Source organism: Malaclemys terrapin, chromosome 6 (genome assembly GCF_027887155.1).
Source record: "Malaclemys terrapin pileata isolate rMalTer1 chromosome 6, rMalTer1.hap1, whole genome shotgun sequence".
NCBI lineage: Eukaryota > Metazoa > Chordata > Testudines > Emydidae > Malaclemys > Malaclemys terrapin.
In genome coordinates, this window is record NC_071510.1 from 64,671,086 (window position 1) to 64,686,431 (window position 15,346).

The 15,346-nt window shown below is 42.9% G+C and overlaps 1 protein-coding gene across 4 annotated transcripts; it reads left to right on the plus strand.

Moving 5' to 3' along the window:
- The first annotated feature begins 416 nt into the window (after positions 1 to 416).
- STARD4 (StAR related lipid transfer domain containing 4) lies at positions 417 to 14,497 on the plus strand. 4 transcript variants are annotated; one of them, XM_054032782.1, is made up of 7 exons: positions 418 to 620; positions 3,835 to 3,947; positions 4,350 to 4,465; positions 9,478 to 9,527; positions 10,742 to 10,868; positions 11,998 to 12,112; positions 13,125 to 14,497. In XM_054032782.1, the coding sequence occupies exons 3-7, from the start codon at positions 4,361 to 4,363 to the stop codon at positions 13,349 to 13,351; spliced, it is 624 nt and encodes a 207-aa protein (XP_053888757.1). In that variant the 5' UTR covers positions 418 to 620; positions 3,835 to 3,947; positions 4,350 to 4,360; the 3' UTR covers positions 13,352 to 14,497. The 4 variants fall into 4 exon arrangements, with proteins under 4 accessions (XP_053888759.1, XP_053888757.1, XP_053888758.1 ...); XM_054032784.1 differs by lacking the exon at positions 3,835 to 3,947 and having other exon boundaries at positions 417 to 620; XM_054032783.1 differs by lacking the exon at positions 418 to 620 and having other exon boundaries at positions 631 to 3,952.
- The last annotated feature ends 849 nt before the right edge of the window (positions 14,498 to 15,346 follow it).

Consider the following 15,346-nt stretch of genomic DNA (forward strand, 5'->3'; position numbering starts at 1 on the left):
TACAAACAAACAACCAGGCCCAGACTGGGATAGGGGACTGCCCTAGAATAGGGGGTCAAACCCACTGAGCAGCCAAAGCCCCCTCAGCCAGACCTTGTCCTGCCCCCCCATTCAGCCACAAGCCCTCCAGACTGCAGCCAGCACTGTGCACCATTATCACTGTCAGGATGCTGGGTACAGAAACCACCCTGAATACCCAGCCACCCATTTATACTCTTCAGCCCTACCCAACCCCATCAGTCCACTCCCTCTGGCCAATCACTGCACTGAGCCTAGCAGCAGCCACCAATCAGAAGTCCCCACCTGCCACCATCTCAGCCAATGAGGTCTCTCTTATGTCAGTCGAAGGTAGGTTGCGTGCATCGGAGACTCCGCCCATCCCCCCTCGCCGAAAGGGAGGAAGTGCAGGTCCCAATTCCGCGGCTTCATCAGCTCAGGCCAGCGAAATGAGACGGGCCGGTCCGCCCTGTGATTGGCTGCGCCGGGGAAGCCGGCTGCGCGCTCATTGGCTGCCGGCGTCGGCTGCTTTGCGGGCTGAGAAGGCTCAGGCACACCTGGCACCATCGCGGCGGCGTGGTGCCAGGCGGAGAGCGCGGCAGCCCCCTGCCCGCGGGGCCCAGGTGAGTAAGGGGCGGCCCTCCCGCAGCCTGCGCGGGGCCCCCGAGTGGGAACGGGGGGGGAGGCTCTGGGGCTAGGGCCCAGGGCCCTGCCAGGGGACACCGGCTCCAGGGCAAAGTCCGGAGCCGCCGCCTGCCGCTCGGGAACCCGGGCCTGGGCACGGAGATGCTGCCTGGCGGGGCTGCTCGGCAGGACGGGAGCCAGCCGCACGGTCCGTGCCCGCCCGGGGAGCCGAAGCGGCAGAGCTCTAGGGGAGGACGGCGGGGGGTGCCCGGGCGGGCCCGGGCTAAGGGTATCCGGGCTCAGCGCCCCGCGTCGGGCAGCCGCTGGAGCCCGGCCCTTTGCCCGCTTCTAGCTGGGACCCGGATAACCCTACCCTACCCTGCCCCGCACCAATTAGCGCACGTCAACTCTCCGCTGCTGAGGCGGCCGCTGTACAGAGACGTCTGTCCCAGTGCTGTGTGCGCTCCCCAGGGGCTGAGCGCAGCCTCTGCCCGTGTCCCGTCCAGGCTCTGCCCCGGGGGCGAGCATATCGTGTAGCGGTCACATCTCCCTCATCAACAGCCGGGACAAAGTGGGCCCAGCCCTCGCTTACTGGGTTAACTAATAGCCTTGTATAAATTTACTTCAGTGCTATTTCCCCCCACCCCCTTTAGTGATGCTTAAACTTGAGTTCATTAATTGGAAATGTTTCTAATTTCCTCTTAATGATGCTGTGGTATATACAGTGAGCAGTATTTAATCTATTCTTTGGGATATTAAAACATTGATCTTTTGTATGTTCTCTGGATGTCATTCAGTGCATAGTAGCGAACCACGGTGGGTGAGTTATCTTTTATTGGATCAACTTCTGTTCATGAGAGAGACATACATCTGGTAGTGACATGGTATTTATATGTCAATAGTAATTGCTTATAAGTAATAACAAGATGTCTTAATATGCCATCCTTGGAACTAAACTCCCTATCTTTGATTTAAGTAGTCTGCATCTATTGGTCTGTAAGGTGTGTTGCAAAACCCATTTATTTTTGTGGTCTTTTAGAAATGGGAGAGTACTGTGAGATTTTTTTTGTTTGTTGGTGGAGGATGCAATTATGATGCAGTATTTATTTCCCTTCTGTCTGGTTAATTTTAGTTGTCTTATTAAAAAAAAAAAAGCTTACAAAATTGCAGTGATAAAAGTTCTCTTGACTGTAGGCTGCTTCTCTGGCTGCATTGAGAGCTATGTAAATTAGACAGTTAGTTTAGGGGGATGTGTTGTATTAAGATTGTGAAGTGTGGAGCAGTAGGAGCCCTGTGAGATTTCTGGCTTACTCAGCTAAAATTTCTCTAGGGCAAGCTTACTGAATGGGCAGGTCTGCCACCATTTGTAAGGTTAGTTGGAGTGTTTTGGTCTCCTGAAGAAAATTAGTGCCACCACTGGAACTAATTTGGGAGCAGTACCTCTGGTTTCTATCTTGTTTACAACTGACTCCCTGCTCAAGAATTTGAGGAAGGGAGGGAAAATCCTTTGCTATTTCCATGCGCACCCTACTCAAGACAAATCAGTTTAAACCTAAGAGTTGTATTTTAAAAACAACTTAATATGAATCAATTTTCCCATTAATTATACTAAAAAACAAATCAATTAGAAAAATATTCCACTGCAGGATATTGAACCCAAACAGAGCATTGTGCTAGTGCATGAATAGTAGAAAGAAACTCGCCAGATAGCAAAGAGAAATTAAACTGATCTCTCTGCTTTCATAGCCCAAGCCGATAGTTCATTTGCAATGGCAGGGTTGGGTCCTACCATTGGGTTTCCCACTGATTTCAATGGGATTGCACAAAGCACTATGGCTCCATGTTTAAGCAAGTAAATGGCTAACCTCACTTAATTTTAAAAACTTAAATTAATCTAAAATGCTACTGATAACTTACTTGAGGACTTAAGTTCCCCTCTCCCCCATTTTTACAGCAATCCTTTATGTCAGAAGAATAGAGCAGATCTTCTCTGAATGGCTGTAGTTTTGTAGATGTATTTTATTTAGGAATGGGATCTCTTTTTTTTTTAAATAAAGATTAATTGTCAAATGTTTAATTTCAAATGCAAGAATTAACTAATTTTATTAGCTATGGGCTATATCCACAGAGGGATTGAGGTGCCTTATCACTTTAGGTGCTTAGGTCCAAAATGTCCATCCTCAAAAGACTTGCTCAGCTACCATCTAACCCTAAAGGCCCTTATATGCTTAAATTTCTGCTGGTAAAATCCTAAATTTCTGCTGGTGGGTATGCACAAAGCTGCGTCAGCATCTAGCTTATCCCTCAACCTCAGTGGGATCCTTGAACTACATGTTCCCCTGCTTGTCTTGCCTGTGGGACCCAATTTGGTAGGCATTCTTGAAGAACACCTAATCACAATAAAACACTGGCAATATAGTGTTCCATTTATACCCAGTAGTTAGAGCACTCACCCAAGATGGAGGAGATCCAGGTTCAAATCTCCACTCTGCCTGAGTCAGAGCAGGGATTTGAACTCAGGTCTCCTACCTCTTAGGTGAGTGCTGTTACCACTGGTGCCTATCTCCAGGAGCGGGTTCATGATGGAGTCCTGCAGCCTCTGAGTTAGGTATTTAACTTCCTTGCCCGAGCACTTCCTACTGGCTAGTTTAGGCAGCTCCCTGCTCAGCTTGCTGGCTTCTGTGAATTTCCATTCTTAGGGACTAGTTCTCCCCCATATGTTGCATAGGGAGCGTGGACACCTAACTTAGGCTGTGGATTCTACTGGGTGGCAAGTTGCCTAAAGTTAGGTGCTGCAATGCTAAGCTCACTTCCCCTTTGTGGATTTGTCCATTTGCTTTTAAATATAGCCTTCACCAGTTTACTAAAAGAATCCTAGTTTATAGGCCTAGCTTCCCATGTCTGTTTAGTATCTATAAAATAGTAGTTGTCTTAATTGTCAGTCTTGAAATTCCACAAAATCTGCTTTTTCCGTTAGGTATTATTGTGTAGGGCTTTTCTGCACTAGACACGTATACTGTGGGTGATCACCATTAATTTATATTGCTCCTGAGCCATACTTAAGCATGTGTGTGGTGCCGGTGTACAATATACATGTATGTATGAGAGTGGCTAAAGTAATGACATTTGTTGGCCTTCATCACATTAATTTTGCAAATGTTCTTTTCATTTTTTCATTTGCAAATTTAACACCATTAATTTGAGCTTGAATAGGGACTGGCTGACTCATTACAAAAGCAGCTTTGCCTCTCCTGGAATTGACACCTCCTCATCTATTATTGGGAGTGGACTACATCCACCCTGATTGAATTGGCCCTGTCAACACGGTAAGGTAACATCCTTCTCTTCGTGTGTCATTATATAATGCCTGCATCTGTAATTTTCACTCCATGCATCTGAAGAAGTGAGGTTTTTTACCCACGAAAGTTTATGCCCAAATAAATCTGTTAGTCTTTAAGGTGCCACCGGACTCCTTGTTTTTGTGGATACAGACTAACACGGCTACCCCTTGATAACTTAAAATGCAGTGTCCACGTATGTGGACACTCAGGCAGAGGTGGCCTGAGTTCACTTTAACTTAATCCTTTAATTCAGTTTAGTGTTTCTGAGTGTTCCTGAGCGTTCCTGCCCTTAAACTGTTGGTTCCACATGTCAGACAGTGATTAACTCAGAGAAACTAAGCCCTCTTAATGGCTGATCTTGAACTTAAATGGTAAATTTCTATACAGGAGAAAAAAGAATGGAAATCCTTCCAGATGCAGCTTCTCTGGCAACAAAGCTGAAAAATACTCTAATCCAGTACCACAGCATTGAAGATGGTGAATGGCGAATTGCTAAGAAAACGGTAAATGATCCAGTTACAACTTCTTGTATGTAATTGTACTACTGTTTTCTTTATCAGATGAGTAGTAAGGCATTTTTTCCCTTCTTCTCTCACACACCTAAATAATGGTAACTTGAGAAGTTTGTTACACAGTGCTTTCAGATGGAATTCTCTGTACAGCAGAGGACCCAAGTCAGCTCCACTTCTGCTTGTCTGCTTTGAGTCCTAATACTGACCTTTTGGGGTCCAGGGCTTGAGCAGAAATGTTCTATGTCTTTACTTGTATCCATAGTTGGGAAGGTAGCTCACACTAGAAACAGTTCTCCAAGTTTTCCTTTATAAAGGTGTGGACTTTCCTTGGAACGATCTGTTTCAAACATTTCTACTTCTTTCTTTTAAGGTTAGGAATGTGTTCTGATTTGTTTGGTGCAAGTTTATCAAATTGGTAGGAACTGGTGTATTAAGTTAGTATTTTTTCCGCCTGCTGTGCAGTAGCAGATTTTTTGGCCTTTGTGGTCAGTTTGTTTTCAAACAGATAGTGGTGACGCAGAATCACATTTTTCCTAGTGTAATCTGCTAATTTACAAAATGTAAATAAATCCTATTTCTTAAAACAGGAGTACTAACAAATGTCACACAGACAACTCCCTTTTTGCAGAAACCCCAGAGAAGGGACCTCTGTGGTGTTCCCAGAAGCAGATGTCTTGCACCTCTGTCTCTTTCCTGGGCCTCACAAGTCTCATAGCTTCAGTTTCCTCTGACCTCTCTACATTTTACACATGGGGAAACATTTAGTCCAAGGCTGTTCACCAAGGCCTGGACAGGTGGGTCTGGGCATCTACTTTCCTTTTGTGAAGTTATTCCACTAACCAAAAGAACCTCAGAGTTCAACTGCCCAACAAACCCACATGACTCTGGGTGTGGTTACTGTGTGGCATTTTTGCTCTCTCTGGGAGGTTTCATCTTGAGCGTTTATACACCAGTGATCCCCAGTCTGAAAACAAGTCCCTCAGAATAGCTCCAAGACACCTAAACATAGTTTTATACTTTTCATTCTTACGGTGTCTTTTAGAGAATGTGTTTTTCCTGTGGCAAACTCAAGTGGGGTCCTGCAGTGGTCAGTCCTGGATCTGATACTAGTCAATATTTTCATTAATGACTTGGATAATGGAGTGGAGAGTATGCTTATAGAAGTTGAAGATGACTCCAAGGCAGGAGTGTTTGCAAGCATTTTGGAGGTCAGGATCAGAATTCAAAACAACCCTGACAAATTGGAGAATTTGTCTGAATTTAATGAGATGAAATTCAAGCAAGAAAAAAAAAAAAACAATCAAATGCACAACTCAGTAGGTAGTAGTACTGCTGATAGGATCTGGGGGCTGTAGTGGATCACAAATACGAGTTAACTGTGATGCAGTTGCAAAAAAGGCTAATATTCTGGGGTGTATTAGCAGGCATATCATATGTAAGACATGGGAGGTAATTTTATTGCTGTACTTGGTACTGAGAGTCCTCAGCAGGAGTACGGTGTCCAGTTCTGGGTGCCTCACTTTAGGAAAGATGTAGAAAAATTGGAGAGAGTCCAGAGAAGAGCAACAAAAGTGATGAAATGTTTAGAAAGCCTCTCCTATGAAAGGATAAAAAGACTGGGCATGTTTAGTCTTGAGAAAAGACTGGGGCAGGAAGGGAGACCTGATAAGACTTCAAATATGCTAAGGGCTGTTATAAAGAGGACTGTGTTCAATTGTCCTCCATGTCCACCAAAGGTAGGACAAGTAGTAATCTGCAACAAGGGAGATTTAGGTTACATATTAGGAAAAACTTTCTAACTACACCTCTACCCCCATATAACATGACCTGATAACACGAATTCAGATATAATGCAGTAAAGCAGCGCTCGGGGGGGGGGGGGGGGAGAGAGAGGGGGAGCAGGGCTGCGCACTCCGGTGGATCAAAGCAAGTTCGATATAACACGGTTTCACCTATAACACGGTAAGATTTTTTTTGGCTCCCGAGGACAGCGTTCTATTGGGGTAGAGGTGTATAAGGTGTGACAAAGTTGCTCCTCTATCTTGGAGGGTCCTGTGCTTATTGGCGGATTTTCTTGCCTCAGAGATTCACCATGTGGGTTGGGGAACAGCCCAGAGACCTTTCCCTCTGGAAGAACCCACAGTCCAGGTCAATTGGGAGGTTTGGGGGGAACCCGGGCCCGCCCTCTACGCTGGGTTCCAGCCTAGGGCCCTGTGGACTGCAGCTGTCTATAGTACCTCCTGTAACAGCTGCATGACAGCTACAACTCCCTGGGCTACTTCCCCATGGCCTCCTCCAAACACCTTTCTTAGTCTCACCACAGGACCTTCCTCCTGGTGTCTGATAATGCTTGTGCTCCTCAGTCCTCCAGCAGCACACCCTCTCCCTCTCAGCTTCTTGCTCCTAGCTCTTCACACTCACACCACAAAATGAAGTGAGCTCCTTTTTAAAGCCCAGGTGCCCTGATTAGCCTGCCTTAATTGATTCTAGCAGCTTCTTCTTAATTGGCTCCAGGTGTCCTAATTAGCCTGCCTGCCTTAACTGGTTCTAGCAGGTTCCTGATTACTCTAGTGTAGCCCCTGCTCTGATCACTCAGGGAACAGAAATCTACTCATCAGTGACCAGTATATTTGCCCTCTACCAGACTCCTGTACCCCACTGGTCTGGGTCTGTCACAAAGGGTACTTGCACTCTGGAATAGGGTTTCAGTGGAGACTATGGAAGCCCTATCATTGGAGGTTTTTAAGAACAGGTTGGACAGACAGTGGTCAGGGATGGTCTAGGTTTACTTGGTCCTGCAACAGCATATGAGGGTGGACTTGACTTCTCAGGATCCCTTCCAGCCCTATGTTTCTATGATTTTAGAAGGAGATTACCACAGAATGGAGATCACTAAAGTCTTTCCAAAATATGTAGGTCATTTTGAGTTTCTTTGGAAGCAGAAGATGCAGTATAATATAGGAGTGGTGATTATTCAGAGAAAACCCACTGTTACAGAATAAGTGACTCACTTTTTTTAAATACATCTAAAGAAATGTATGTCTCTATGTACCCAATACTGATTGAAATATGTTCTTTACAGTGTGTTCATCCACCTCTGAGGCTTTGTTGTGGTTAGTTCCAACCCCAGTTCTGCCCAGCAGCTGAGTTACATGCATCTGAAGATTGAGACCTAGAACACAGATATGTGTAACATGCTTTAACCTAGTCCACACAGATCAGGAAAAACATTTTTCAACCTGTTAGGCTTAACTGATTTTAAGTTCAGCCAACTTGTATCTTTGGGTGGTGTAGACCCATTCTTAGACACTAATGTCCTGTAGCTTTAAGGGTATGTCTTCACAGCATAGTTAGCTCGAGGTATCATTGAACTGTTACCCCCAACCCAACTCCCTTCCACACATACAAATCTGTAACTTAAGTCATGTGGGGCTTTAAACTCAAGCTAGTTGGCCATTGTGGGGGCAGGGCGGGTGCAACGAAGTTTCACGCCCTAAGTGAAACTTCCACCTTGCGCCCCTCCCTGAGCCCTGTGGCAGCTCTCTGTCTCCCCCCCGCCTCGCTGCCCTAAGGCACCTCCCCCGCAGCAGCTCCCCCCCTGCGCCCTGAGGCGCGCCCTCCCCGCAGAAACTCCCCCCGGCCCGGGGAGCCGTGCGGCAGCTCCCCGCCCCAGCTCACCTCTGCTCCGCCTCCTCCCCGAGCACTCCTTCGCCGCTCCACTTGTCCGACCTCCCAGGCTTGCGGCGCCAATCAGCTGTTTGGTGCCACAAGCCTGGGAGGGAGAGAAGCAGAGCGGGGCGGCGTGCTCAGGGGAGGGGGCGGAGCAGAGGTGAGCTGGAGCAGGGTGTTCCCCTGCATGCCACCCCCCCCCCTTACTTGCTGCAGGCGGCCCTCCCCGCATCCCCCTGCCCCAGCTCCCTCTGCCTAAATGACGACGATGACCGGGGTGGCCGAAGATCCCGAAATGCCACCCCCCGAATGCTAGTGTCTAATGGGTTGCACCGGCCCTGTGTAGGGGAGAGGGTTGGAGCTTTAGTGCTACTGAAGCTCAAGTTAGTAATGCAGTGGGGACTCAGCTTAAGTTCCTTTTGCTGAGACACACTCCAATCTTTTTCCTGGGTCAGGCAACAAACTTTGCATTTGTAAACAAATGGTGTGATATTGCTGCATTGACGAGTCTTACATATGGTTTCCTGCTAGATGTCGTTAAGGTGGTAAGTAATAAACCTGGCCTCTTTAAAAATGTGAAGAACTGTATTAAATGTTGTTATTCCTTAAACATGTTAAATAAAAATCATGCCTCCTGTTTTTGTTTTAATAAAGAAAAAAAGCTAATGCCCTGTAAGGACCTATTAACCAGGTGCCCTTGATAATGAGCCAGTGCACTAGGCTGTAAAAGCTTGTTTATGGCAAAAAGTAAGGTCCTAGTGGCTATGTCCAATTTTAGCAAAACTATTTTTTTTAAAAAGTATATGCAATGGTATAAATAGAACTTAGCATATGTTTAAAAAATTGAAAGCAGCCTGCTTTCCAATTTTTCTGCTACATGGTAGTACATTTTGTTATTTTTTCCTGGCGTCATTGCTAACAAGTTTCACACAAAGTATTCAATGCAATAATTTCATGGCTAAACCTGATTGTGTTTTAATAATAATGTAGGGGGATACAGACTGGTGCTGAACCTATTTTAGTCCCTGATCAAGCAAAGCACTGAAGCATGTTAGTCACATTGACTCACAGGCTTAAAAGTGAAGCATATGCTTCAGTGCTTTGCTTGATCAGGGCCTTAACTTTAGGATAACTCTGTTTCTGACAGAATTCCAACACTTGATACTGAAAAACAGGTCATTTGAAAGCGTGCATTTGCATGTTGTTGGTAAAAATATCTTTGTATAGCTCATATGTTTTCATGCCTAAACCTGTAGAATTACCCAGATATAAAACAGACGCACACTTTAGAAGTGTACATAAATAATAAATATGGTATTCTTCCACTTTTCCAGAAAGATGCAACTGTGTGGCGGAAGCCATCAGAAGAATTCAGTGGATACCTGTAAGTTTACCTTCATACTAGATAAGTAAGTTTGTGGGACTTTAAGATGTTAGCAGAAGTTGGAAATGGGGGATGTGGAAAAACCCATTCGAGCATCCAGTCTATCGCCTTGTCAGTATAGAGTTAGTCCCTATAATACTTATCTTAGAGTTTAACGTTTTAATGCCTGCATCTTGTATATTGTCTATAACAAGACATGTAACTGTCAATGAAGACTCAGTGAAATTCTTGGTCCTTTGATATCAATGGTAAAACTCCCATTGGCATCAAATGGGGCAAGATTTCATCCTTAGAGTTCTTAGAAAAGTCATCTGCAAGTCAGAGCACTATGTCCAAACTTGTTGGCCCTTGCATTTGACAGCTCACTTTTCATAATGCTGGTAATCTCATGTACCATGGAACCCCCAATGGGATAAGAAGCCATCCTATGGTTGGGAAGAGTTGTGTATATGTGGCGGGTATGGGATCTGATAACTTGGTGAAAGCTTCCAAGAGCCCACTAAAACAGTTAAACAGTTTCAGATGACTTTTGAATGTGTCGTGGTTTAAACTAAGATATCTATTTGGTATTCTAATTGGCTACCAAGGCGCATTTTGGTTGCTCAGTCTCAGTGGAAAAAACTGACTTACTAGTATTGGAATTACCATTTATTTGTGCTTTGTGGAGATTTGACTCCTCACCCCTTTTGTTCTCCCTTTCTGTGTTTCTTCTTTGCCTTCCCCTTCACCTCCACCCCCCCCTTTTACTTTTTCTTGTCCCTCCTCTTTTCCCTAGCTGACTCTCCTGCTCCTCATGGGAGAGGAACAGCAAATTGACAAACTGTTTCAGAGATGGAGGATGTCAGTTTTGTTCTACCTCTCCATTTACCCATGCAGTGAGAAATACACTAGTGATGTATTGAAGAAAATGGCCTCTCACTGTAGGTGTCAAAAAGGAACAGCATGAATGGGAGTACATCTTCTTATTGACCTTAAAATAAATGTTAAAAAGCTAAGGAGTCACATCACATGGACTGAGAAGAAGGTTTGCAATTTGAGAAATACAGAATGTAGCTTAAGAACCTCTCTCTTAAAATACCAGTTATTGCAACGGAAAGGACTGGGTGTTGAATAAGTCTTTTCCCATATCTGAACTTGTCTGATAGAATTGTTTTATCTCCAGATAACGTGGGTACAGTAAGTGGAAAGCTTAAAGGATTTCATATTTTAAACAGCTACAAAGCTCAAGGAGTTGTGGAAGACATTACCAACAGAGTAGTAGATCATATTCGACCTGGACCTTATAGAATAGATTGGGACAGCTTAATGACTACAATGGACATTGTTGAAAAGTTTGAAGAGGTAAAAATTTGTCTTTTAGACTTATAAATAGAACATGTATTTGTGTGGATGTAAATATGTATTCTACAGTGCATCATAGCAATTGCATCATCTTGCGATGATATTTTGTGATATAGCCTGAGAAATTAATCCATGCACATGTCTATACATTTTATTTTATGGTGTAATCTCACAGGAGCATATAGTATACATTTCAGAAGCTTGTTGAATTGGTACAGAATTCCACCATTGCCAAAATTAAGGATCAAAGGGTAAGATTTAGTAGGTTATGCTCTGGCATCTTCCAATAAAAATCCATGTTCTGAGGGAATTAAAACGTCTTATTTTTACTTTGAATGCAATCTTTAGAGCTCTATATCTTTTATCCTGTGGGATGTAGCTTTAAAAAAAAACAAACAAACAAACATTGCAAAACTCACCTGTTCCCTGTGGGCTGGCTCCAGTATGCCCTCAGGGTTTTGTGCTTGGAACCTGAATAGTGACTGCAGTGGGTCAGGACATACCAAAAAAGATAGGTTTGAAGTTCATTATGTGCTGACTGTTAGTCTTGTCCTGGTTTTTGGGGACATTCAGTACAGCACCTCAAAGCCTTTGGTTTATACATTGGTCACTTTTTACATCCAATTTTCCTGGCTTTAAGTTAGATCTTTACAGTGAGCTATTTTACTTATTGTGTTAAATACATAAAAAATTAGTATCCTTTTTAGAAATTTGTTGTTGAAGATTACTGCATTCTATTTTATTACTAGCTTGGTGAATCAGAAGCACTTTGCAGAGCAGCCTAGTAGTTAGTGAAAAGGACTCCTGGGTTTTATTCACAAAATTTTTGGGTGTCCAATTTTAGACATCTAGAGCTTAACTTAAGCCAAGGACACTCAGCTTCTGTTGTCTTTACTTGCAGTTGCTCAACACTTCCAAGTTTTAGGCACTTAATGCCTAATGTTGGACACTTTTGAAGATAACTCTTTAATCTGCACCTTACTGTAGCTATCTGTAAAATGGGTAGCTTAGTAGGGAAGGAGGGATATAAGTAAATATAAGGGATATTTCAACAAAATGCAAGCTTCATATAAACATTAAGACTTCTCTTTGGTGATACATGGTTCATTGTTTTGCTATCCTTCTGAAGAATTGCTGTGTAATGCGCTACACCACTGCTGGCCAGCTGTGGAACATCATTTCCCCAAGAGAGTTTGTTGACTTCTCTTACACAACTCCGTATGAAGAGGGGCTTCTAACATGTGGTAAGATGTCATTGACCACTACTTTTTCTTATTTTGCAACAGATTACCATATAGTTAAGTGTACACGCTGTTCTGAACCCCTTTTAAACTGGAACTTTTAAAGGCTTTACAAGATAGTCTACTGAAAGTGTTGCAAATGTACTAGAGTGCTCCTGTATAGCACCTTACATATTCAAAGCCACATACAGGTCTGTCGCATCTTATGCACATTTAACATGCATGATTTCAGCCAAAAAAATAAAAAAAATAAAATAAAAAAAAAGAAACAACAATTTTAATACTGTACCTGTAGTGTGGGTGATTCCACCCGCCATTACACTCAATGTAATTTTGACTATACGTGATTTTCACTTTACGCACTGACTGCGGAACGTAACCCCAGCGTAAGATGCGACAGACCTGTACAAACATTAGCCAAGCCACACAACATTCCGGCATATTAAGCAAGTATCACCATATTATGCATGTGAAAATTGACAGAGAAACTGTGATATGCCCAAAGCTACACAGTGAATCAGGTGGAGTGGAAATAGAACTTGCTTATAAATGGGAGTCAACTCTGGTGTAAAGTTATTGCTTGTCCAGTGAGAGATGATTTGAATGAAGAATGGACAACCTCCATGCTTTAAAACTACAATCCAAATCTTGGCTACTGATCCAAGCTTCTCTGAGGTGTGCCAGTCAGTACTTGTAATATCCATAAGTAGAGATTCTTACCTTGCATTTGCTCTTTCAGACCCTTTATTTATTTCACATCTCTCCTCCACTCTCTTTCCTCCCCCACGCCCCGCCTGCCCCCATCCCCTGCAAACAAAAGCTTTCTTTTGGGTCAGTTGGCTAACTATATAGTGGAGCACATTTATTCAATGGGCTTCTGCCATAGGATTTCATTGAGAGATGTGCCCGTGGATCCAAGAACAGAACTAGGCCCTGCAACTGTGTACATATGACAAGAAACATGGCTTCATGATCCAATCTTTTACTGACTTTTGTAACTTTTTTTTAAAATTAGGAATAAGTCTAGACTATGGAGAGGTGAGACCTAATTTTGTCCGTGGATTTAATCACCCCTGTGGCTGGTTCTGTGTCCCGCTTAAGGATCGTCCTGACCAAAGTCTTTTGACGGGCTTCATCCAGACTGAACTGCGAGGGATGCTTCCTCAGTCGGCAGTAGATACTGCTATGGCTAGTACCCTGGCAAACTTTTACTCTGATCTCAGAAAGGCACTGAAAACATAATCAACTATTGACCTAGATTTCCATACATGCCTTGCAATCATCTGTTCCTCCTTCCTGTATTGTATCAAAACTTTGATTAGGTTAGCAGGTGCTGCCTAGGAGGTATGCAAACATCCCTGGCTTAACATGTGGGTTTGTGTTCCTTGCTGAGCTCTGAAAATGTATAATGCACAGACTGAACATACAAAATCATCTGCTTCCAAGGAAGATAGCTCAGAATTGGGGCTCAACCCTGGTAAATATCAAGTTAACTCAACTCTCACTGAAACAAGGGGAGTGGAGGAGTACTCATTATTTTGCAAGATCAGACCAGCTGTGCTGCCAGCATCTTATTGAAAATAGAATTTTATAGTGTATACCTTTTTATTTTTAAGGATCTCCTTTAAAAGATTGAGAAAGATACAGTCTGTATGTGTATATTTCTATTTTTTATACATTTTAGTTTAATCCAAAATGAGATTTTAACAGTCTTTATTAAGGCTCAGAGTGGAATTCCCCAAAGGGATATTAAATTGCATATTATCACTTAAAAAATGAGCTATTATTTGAGAGCTAAAGATTGACATTAGCAAATACCCATGTTATTGGCATTTCCTAAATATTAGTCTTATCTATCACTGGAACACTTCTTAAATTCAGTAGTTATGTTTAGATACTAAATATTTAGTAGGAATGCATTTATAGCTGCTCAGAGCCTATTGAAGTCAACAGGAGTCTTTCCGTTGTTTTTATTAGTGACGGATCAGGCCCACATTAATCAAGCACAAAACCCCAAGACATCCATCCATTATTCCTTCGTGCAACTTAACTTTTAAAAGCAGAAATGTATTTATGTATCTAAACCTGTATCTACTGTAGATTGGGTTTTATTGGTTACTATTGGAAACCCTAACCCATTTTTTCCCCCACCGTTCAATTAAAAAAAAAAAATCACTCAGTAACATTTTTAATTCCCTCCTCCGCCCCCTATATCTTTCTTTTGGATTATATCATAAAATTTGAGGTTAAATATTACATCTGGATATGGAAGGAGCTGATAAAGGCAATGTAACAGCTTATAGTTTTTCCCATGTTAAAATGACCAAACATTCTCTGAATTGAAAATTGGGTGTAACTAACCACAATAAAATGCTCTGCAAACATGAATATTTTATCTGTTTAAAAAAAAAGAAAAAAAAATGTAAATCTCAAGAACCTGGGTAAGCAACAAGCAGAAACCCAAACTCTAGTCTCATTCAAAGCCATATGAAAACTAAGAGCCAAATTTTTAATGGTATTTAGACAGAGGAGGTAGATGTCTTAGGCTTGTCTGACAATTCCATTGGATACCTAGCTACATCTTTAGGTGCCCTAAATATCTTTACAAGTTTGGCCCTGAGCATTTAATAATAATTTCTATGCATCTTTTGGAAAACTACATAGTTGCCCATGCAACACTACAAATGCTTAATCGGTATGTCATTTGTTTGATTAGGGTTTGCTTTAATTGTGTGATAGATGCAGTGAATACATTTTAATTTTTTATAATTTTCAGTGACAGAAGTATAGCAAGTAGCATACATAAGTGATGGAGAACTACAGGCAGCTTAATTATCATACAGATAGGAAGCTTAAAGAGATGTGCAGATTAAAGTGGGCCTAATATTTAGATTTTATTGAAACCAAAATTCAGAAACCTATGATCAACAAAAAGTTAATAAAAACAAAATTTTAATGGAAACAACTTTCTTCTGCAGCATTTACAACCCATTCAGAACACTGAGTTTTGTCTAAGCCAGGGGTGGCCAGCCTGAGAAGGAGCCAGAATTTACCAATGTACATTGCCAAAGAGCCACAGTAATAAGTCAGCAGCCACCCCGATCAGCTCCGCCCCCACTCCCAGTGCCTCCCACCCACCGGCAGTCCCGCTGGTCAGCGCCTCCCCCTTCTGATCAGCTGTTTTCTGGTGTGCAGGAGGCTCGGAGGGGGAGGAGCGAGGGCATAGCAGGCTCAGGG

Bases quoted from the DNA above. Each gene is read 5' to 3' on its own strand.
- STARD4 (XM_054032784.1), top strand. From the start codon at position 4,361: ATGGAAATCCTTCCAGATGCAGCTTCTCTGGCAACAAAGCTGAAAAAT. The intron at 4,466-9,477 runs GTAAATGATCCA...CCACTTTTCCAG, and splicing joins GGCGAATTGCTAAGAAAACG to AAAGATGCAACTGTGTGGCG. The intron at 12,113-13,124 runs GTAAGATGTCAT...TTTTAAAATTAG, and splicing joins AGAGGGGCTTCTAACATGTG to GAATAAGTCTAGACTATGGA.